This window comes from Sardina pilchardus, chromosome 6, assembly GCF_963854185.1.
Source record: "Sardina pilchardus chromosome 6, fSarPil1.1, whole genome shotgun sequence".
Classification (NCBI taxonomy): domain Eukaryota; kingdom Metazoa; phylum Chordata; class Actinopteri; order Clupeiformes; family Clupeidae; genus Sardina; species Sardina pilchardus.
Window position 1 is genome coordinate 7,152,483 of NC_084999.1, and position 7,062 is coordinate 7,159,544.

General features: G+C 43.6%; 2 protein-coding genes across 4 annotated transcripts in view; one reads left to right on the forward strand and one right to left on the reverse strand.

The window, feature by feature from the left end:
- The window catches only part of usp45 (ubiquitin specific peptidase 45), a 43,095-nt gene extending 39,259 nt beyond the window's left edge, over window positions 1-3,836 (reverse strand). The window contains exons 1-6 of one of the 3 annotated variants that reach the window (XM_062538246.1): window positions 3,615-3,836; window positions 3,084-3,201; window positions 1,953-2,059; window positions 1,554-1,723; window positions 950-1,050; window positions 463-563 (exon numbers count right to left, since the gene is read on the reverse strand). In XM_062538246.1, the coding sequence (XP_062394230.1) occupies window positions 463-563; window positions 950-1,050; window positions 1,554-1,723; window positions 1,953-2,059; window positions 3,084-3,201; window positions 3,615-3,660 (643 nt within the window). In that variant the 5' untranslated portion in view covers window positions 3,661-3,836. Of the gene's footprint in view, window positions 1-462; window positions 564-949; window positions 1,051-1,553; window positions 1,724-1,952; window positions 2,060-3,083; window positions 3,341-3,614 lie in introns of those variants that run through there. The other 2 variants (XM_062538248.1, XM_062538247.1) reach the window with 2 other exon arrangements.
- tstd3 (thiosulfate sulfurtransferase like domain containing 3) lies at window positions 3,801-6,132 on the forward strand. The gene is made up of 4 exons (XM_062538249.1): window positions 3,801-4,067; window positions 4,363-4,548; window positions 4,928-5,087; window positions 5,418-6,132. Exons 1-4 carry the CDS (start codon window positions 3,938-3,940, stop codon window positions 5,482-5,484), a joined length of 543 nt encoding a protein of 180 aa, XP_062394233.1. The 5' UTR covers window positions 3,801-3,937; the 3' UTR covers window positions 5,485-6,132.
- The last annotated feature ends 930 nt before the right edge of the window (window positions 6,133-7,062 follow it).

Below are 7,062 nucleotides of genomic sequence, written 5' to 3' on the forward strand. Positions count from 1 at the left end.
GCCAGGACCAACAAATGGTACAGGAAGAAGTTGAGAAGTCAGGTTCATCTGGACATTTCGGATGACTTGGCCACTGGGGGGTGACGCTGAGCCACAAGAGGTGCCCTCACATTTGATTCTCTGCTCAGGTTTTCATTTGTTATTACATAACATAAAGGACAACCACAATGTTTTTCAGCATAACTCTTTAAGGTAACGATCAGACAGTACAGAGAGGTGCACTGTGTTTTCATAAAAACGCCGGCATATTTTTGCTCGGAATTGAACGTTTTTCCCAGGTGATAAGAACAGCTCCGTAAAAACACGCGGCACAGCAGGCACAAAAAATGCAAGGCACTCTGGGAACAGAAACATCTCAAACATCAGCAGAAACAGCTGACTTGGTTGTACCAATATGTCTAATTTCTAATGAATTTCTAATGAATCCAGATTTAAAATCTATCAAGAACAGCAAGGCCTCACCTGTGGTTGCCTTCACAGAGTGCTTCTGAAGGAAGTCTAACGTCTGGGCCAAGGCCTTCTTGTTGCAGTGAGTGGACAGCTCTTCATTACATTCAAAACACCTGCAGAAATACATCAAAAGCATTAATGGCAAAGCCATGTGTAATCTGAGACAGACCTGTCTTTTAATAGATCATCATCGAATCAAGCACAAATGATTCACCGTGCAGTATTCACCAATAACTGAAATTCCTTAAATTGGTGAGTGGGAATAATGTATACTAAGTGGACTTACCAATTAAACCACATTTCTTTCAATTACTCAGTGACATTCTAACAATAACTCTCTTTCTCAAAGTGCTGATAAGAATTTCATTCGCAGTCCTTGTAGACAGCAAACCAACGGCCAACTGAACATCTCGGAATCTCATGGCTGCATTTAATCAAGTGATTGGTGCAAGACGCTGCTCATCATCAGGCGGAGGCGGGCGGGGGGGCGGGTTCTCACCAGGCCTTCCAGGTACTGAGGCTGATGGTGATGCAGTGGGCCTCGGGGTGAGGACTCTGCTGGTGCTTGGTGGAGTGCTGGCTCTCTGATTGGTTACAGCCCTGGAAGAGACCCAAAAAACACTGGTAAGAGATACGATGAGGAATTACCCCTGGCCTGCGTGTTCTGGAAGTCCCTTCAGTCAGGGTCAGTCAGGGTCACAGAGGCTGCAGTCATAATTAATATATGAAGTCACAGAGACACAGCTATAGAAGAAGGAGGGAGGGAGAGAGAGAGGGAGAGAGAGGGAGAGAGAGGGAGAGAGAGGGAGGGAGAGAAAGCACAGCTGATACAGACAGACAGTCAGAGGTGGAGCACATTTCTGCTTTCAAAGCATATCACATTTTGCTGCTCTTTACAGCTATATGATATCCCAAAGACCATGACATTGCCAATATGTGTGTGTGTGTGTGTGTGTGTGTGTGTGTGTGTCAGTCTCTGTGTGTGTGTGTGTGTGTGTGTGTGTGTGTGTGTGTGTGTGTGTGTGTGTGTGTGTGTCAGTCTCTGTATGTCTGTGTGTCTGTGTGTGTGTGTCTGTGTGTGTGTGTGTGTGTCACTAACTCACCTGAAAGCCACACTTGAGGCACACGAGGATGTCATGGGATCCGGCCGCCTCCCCTTCGTTCAGGTTCCTCTCCCGTAAGCAGTCGGTGCAGACGGACCACACGGTGCCCGTCACGGCCTTCTTCACCGCGCTCAGGTCCACCGCCTTGCTGACGTGCTGACACATGAGGCCTGCGCACAGGGACACACACAGAGGACGCGTCCTCCAGATCACTGAACGCCTCCTACTGACACCACTACCATAGCAGTAAAGATACGACGAGGCAGAGGCAGAGGCAGAGGTATCAGGAGCTTCGACAAACGGCACACCGGCCTGCTTCTTTGACATTGTTTTGCAATGCTGTCTCCCCGCGAGGCGAGTCATTTTGCCCCGCACAGCAAGGGGTACTGTTCCACTTACCACCAACTTCATCCGAGGACTCCTCATCCCGAGGTTTCTTCGGCTTACTGGTCCGCTTCGTCATATCAGCGGACTTTAAAGAGAAAGGGTCTTTGAGCCGCATCTGTCTGTCAATGGACAAAAGACAGTTGCGTAAGTTGATGTAAACAGATTGATGTGAGGCACTCTTCTTTTCAATTTTGAAAAGCTTTAATACTAGGCTGGCTCATTTTCAAACACATTAAAACGTGCCGACATGTTTCGGCCGATATGGCCCTCATCAGGGCAGGTTATAACAGCTGCGTAAGTGTTCACAGACACTTTAAGAGGCATGGCTGGAGCCTATGAAAGCTTGGTTGAATTTGCATGGGTTAGAATAGCTAAATAAAGAACAGCTTCAGGGCAAGATCTGAATATAACCCACAGCCTTTAGGGAATTACAGGAAAACATCTCATGACCTTTGAGCCTCACTATACATTTCTCCCTCTCTCAATATGGGGCTCTCACACATACCAGCGCGTACCCTGCAGTGATAACAGACCATGTATGAGATCTGCCCTTGTTAGTCTGTAAAATGAGTCACCGACCAGGGCAACGTGTTGTCCATAACATCATATTGCATAATGAATTCAGTAGCTCAAGTAAATCATTTACTGCAGGAGGCAACCTACGACTCAGTACTGATGCAGAAGAACTAACATGAACATAGCAGATGTGATTTGCGCTTGGCCATACCTGTCAAAGCTGTCATTTGAACATAACCTTTAAGCTAACCTACGTGACGTTCCTCCCTTATCGCCGTATTTCATTTTCGGGAATAACAGCGGGCATTGTGGATGTCTGGACCTTTCCGATTTGTTTAGAGAAGAAACGGAGCTACACGTTGTTGTTGTGGAGAACAGCAAAGGGGACTGCTGACTAGTTATTAGCCCATCAGTCAGCCAATATGCTAACTTTACGGTAAATTATCCCATTAACATTCAAACATCCATAACACCGGGTGAAAACAACCATAGACTTAACGTTAACTAATGTCACAGAGGCCAGGAGAAAGAGCAATATGACGGTGCCCGTCCATAACTGCATCTTAGGTTATTACATCATTCTTAAGCAATGGGACAGTTTGACAGTTAATTAACAGGACAACTCACCCCTTTTGCAGTTCTGCTCTGTCCTGGCTAACTAAGTTAGCTAGCAAATGGGTAACTGGTTCACACTTGCATACAACCCAACGCGAAGCTAACTGTGACCCCTCTTCTGTTAAGCAAACTGTTAAGAGAAATATCAACTGTTTATGGAAAAGTAACAATGTTTTTTTAAGCTTAAATCACACATTCTTCAGGTTACATAGTTGAGAACAATTCGATACCATTATAACCACAGTAAGTCACATGTTCCCTTTGCTGAAGTCAACATTTGACGCACTACGGTATCCAATTAAGGTCAAACCTTATTCGAGAAATTTGCGATTTTAAAATAAAGGCTTGCGTCAATTGCTGTTACATTGTGCACAGTAGCAGTACAGTTGTGCACATTTTGTAGTCGTACACGTATGATCACATTCAAGTGCCGTTTCAAATGTTACTTTACCATATCAGTTGTGAAACTGAGGATGACAGTCATAACTATTGAAATGCACTGACGTTAAACATAGCATTTTGAATTGCTTCTGAATTCCGTACCCTCAACTCTATACTGTTGGCACATTCTCTCGTTGATTAGCAGCATATTTCAGAGGAATAATAATTTCGAACTCCATTGAACACTTTGCAGAAGAGCGTGCTAAATGCACCTGCAAGTTCTCGGACTTGCATGATCCTCATCGTGTGCCGTAGATGCATTCCCACGCAAACGTAGGATGCGAACTGACCCCTGCATAACACCCATCGCCACCGCTGTGCTACACAGAGGGGCTAGTTAGCTTGTGACAGTGTTAACTTTTCCCGTCCGTTTCGAAAAACTGTGTTGTAAATATAGTAATTTTGAGTTCGCGATTGCCCCGGTCATGGCGTTGAACAGCTGCATGAAAGTGTCAAGAATTATTCCGCGTGTCTTATACAGAAATGTCATTCCTCTGGCTTGCGCCACAAGAACACTGACGAACTCTCTCGGAACACATTCCCACTATGTACAATGTGAGTGTAACGTTGAAGGTGCTTTGGAACCACCCAACTAACCAAAAACGTTAAGTCGGACATAGAATAAGACACCGAAGAGACCAAATGTCAATGCGATTTACCAAAGAACCTCCCCTGAAATCGTCAAAGCGCGGTTATTGCGAACTCGGCTAACTTAACATTACGCAGAGAAACTTAGCAAATGTCAGTAACATGATGAAATGCATTGTGGCGAGAAATAGCAACGTCTGGCAACTGAGCTGACCCCACTGCCGGGAGATTGTTTGCGTGACGTTTTTTGTTTGATTTGCAGGTTCGCCCGCTGTGACCTGCAGGGGAACGATTCAATGGCGTAACTTCAGTTCTTCCAAAGGGACCGATGTGTCTTATGAACAGCTGAAGCAGTTGCTTGCTGCAGGAACAGCTTCAGTGATCGACGTGCGTGAGCCATGGGAACTCAGGGAATATGGAAACATTCCAGGATCAATGAATGTGCCTTGTAAGTCTTGTCTTCGGTGTTACAAAGATGTCATAGGCTACAGAATTCAAGAATACAGCTCGTAGCCATGAATTCAGAAACATCAACACAGCATTGTCAAGGCACCCAAAGCATTTTACAGGAAGGGGGAACCTCACCTACTGTACAATCACCAGCACCAGATGCAAGGCAGCCATACGCCAGATCACTCACCATGAATGTGTGTGTGTGTGTGTGTGTGTGTGTGTGGGGCGGGGGGGGGGGTGCGGGGAAGGGGGACCTTCTAATTCCACCCTCTAATTCCAATACATATTGTTTAAATCTCAGGCCTACCTACAGTTTTGTTTGTTAATCAACATTAGTTGTAGGCTATGACTGGTATTTGTCGTCTATGCTACAGTGGGACAGGTGAGCAGTGCTCTACAGCTCAACCCAGAGGATTTCCAGGAGAAGTACGGCGGGAACATGCCCACTCAGGCAGGGAACATAGTATTCACCTGTCTGGCTGGAGTGAGGAGCAAAAATGCCTTGGACACGGCGGCCTCTCTGGGCTATTCAAAGTAGGTTGTATTATGAAGAAAATATTAACAACGAATAACAAGTGATATTCGGAATGGACACAGGAAATGTAGTGTGATTCATGTTGTTGTGTGACATAGAGAGTAATGCAATATTAATATGTAGGCTACTTCCCCATAAAGAAATTGACCTGATGATTTTGACTGAATCAGGATTGATCTTGACTCAAAATCATCAGTTTTCTTTATGAGAAATAGCAAATCTTTTGTCATAATACAATTCTACAATGATCTCTAGTCAAACTTTTCTCCTTTCTTTTAAAGTAACTTTAACCAAGTCTGTAATTTCCATGTCTGCCTTCTCTCTTTCAGTGTCCAACATTATCCAGGGGGTTGGCAGGACTGGGCAAAACATGAAATTTTACAAACCAAAGAATAATCCCCTGGATGGATCTGTGGTTGAAACCATCCTAAAATCATGTCTCGCAAACTTGATTTTTCATATTCTTTATACAATGCGGCATGTAGCCACCAGGCCTATTTCAGAGATATGACAATTGTAAACAAAATTGTTCTCTGTGACTGAATAACCAGGCTTATAATGCTACCGCAAGACATCCTGCCACCTGACAATTGTAAACAAAATTGTTCTCTGTGACTGAATAACCAGGCTTATAATGCTACCGCAAGACATCCTGCCACCTGAATGTCTCGGAGTAAAAAAAAAAACACTTGTCCTGCGTGGATTGAAAGGTGGGCTTCTTTGAGGCTTTGACTTCACATTTTGAAACCTCTTTAAAGGGCTTCTGGCAGTCTGGCAGTCTGCAAGCTTACACATGATTGGTTAACCCTGATTTGACCCTTGAACCTTCTATTATGTGTGATGAGTATTTGCATAAATAATGTGTGAGATTTCCGTAATTTCAATAATTTTTCATCTCTGTACTCTACAGCTCGTGTCAGACATTCAACACAATGTTTTTGCCAATAGGTTTGGTGCTACAGTCATCAGCAATGCAACCATATGAAAGAGTTCATTTCACATAATTTTGTATCCTTCAAAATAAAAAGAGACATTTTAAAGCTCCTTTTGCAGGACTGTTTTTTGTACTGAATGTATCATTAAGTCATAACTAGATGAAGTGAATATTTTTGTTTTTATTTAAAACTGTTATCATGGTGACTTCTCATTTCATTTTTTCTCCCATTATAGCTTTGGCTGACATCCTGACTTATCAGTTATGAGATAGCAAATAACTAATAGAAATGATAGATTGATGACAACACCACTGAAAGTCAAAAATATTTGAAAATGCATGTCTGAACTGAACTGAATGAAAGGCCCAACTCGTAATCTGAGTTCACACAAAGGCACTTGTGCTTGATCACAGCCCAACCGTTAGCAGTGGAACACTTGGCTCTGTGCATGACGGGTCATTTGTTATGCCCTAATTGCAATAACTCACGGCATTTCTTCACCACAACACTACAAGCTGGCCTCTTTTTTTCCCCCCTCACCATCAGCACGTTCCTCTGTCATCTCTGATGGATGGGTGGCGGTGGTCCAGACAGCATGTGGCTCTGAGCATGGGGGCTCAGGGCGCTGTGTTAAAGTCTGCGGCAGGTCAGACGCCTCTCTGCTTGCTTGGTATATGCACAGAGTTTGTTTGTTCTTATGCAATGCCTTAGAAAAGTGGCTCTCAAACTGTGGTACGTGGACCCTCTCTAGTGGTACTCCGTGAGTTTTTTTTTTTTTTTTCATAGACGAAATGATCAATTCATATCAACATATATATATATAATAATAATAATAATAAAAATCATTAAACACTCAATCACTGAAGTTTTTTTTTTTTTTTTTTTTTTTTTTATTTCATTTTTTTTGTGGGGGGGGGGGGGGGGTGTAGTTAGTAGCTAAATTGGCCAACGCTGCTGTATTTTAATGCCGGTCATAATGGCACTTGGAGAGCCGATTGGTGAAATTCACTGTAAAAAGTTTGATAACCACAGCATTAGA

Coding starts and splice junctions, on each gene's coding strand:
- tstd3 (XM_062538249.1), top strand. CDS start 3,938: ATGGCGTTGAACAGCTGCATGAAAGTGTCAAGAATTATTCCGCGTGTC. Junction 4,068..4,362: donor ACATTCCCACTATGTACAAT/GTGAGTGTAACG, acceptor TTTGATTTGCAG/GTTCGCCCGCTGTGACCTGC. Junction 4,549..4,927: donor AGGATCAATGAATGTGCCTT/GTAAGTCTTGTC, acceptor TCTATGCTACAG/TGGGACAGGTGAGCAGTGCT.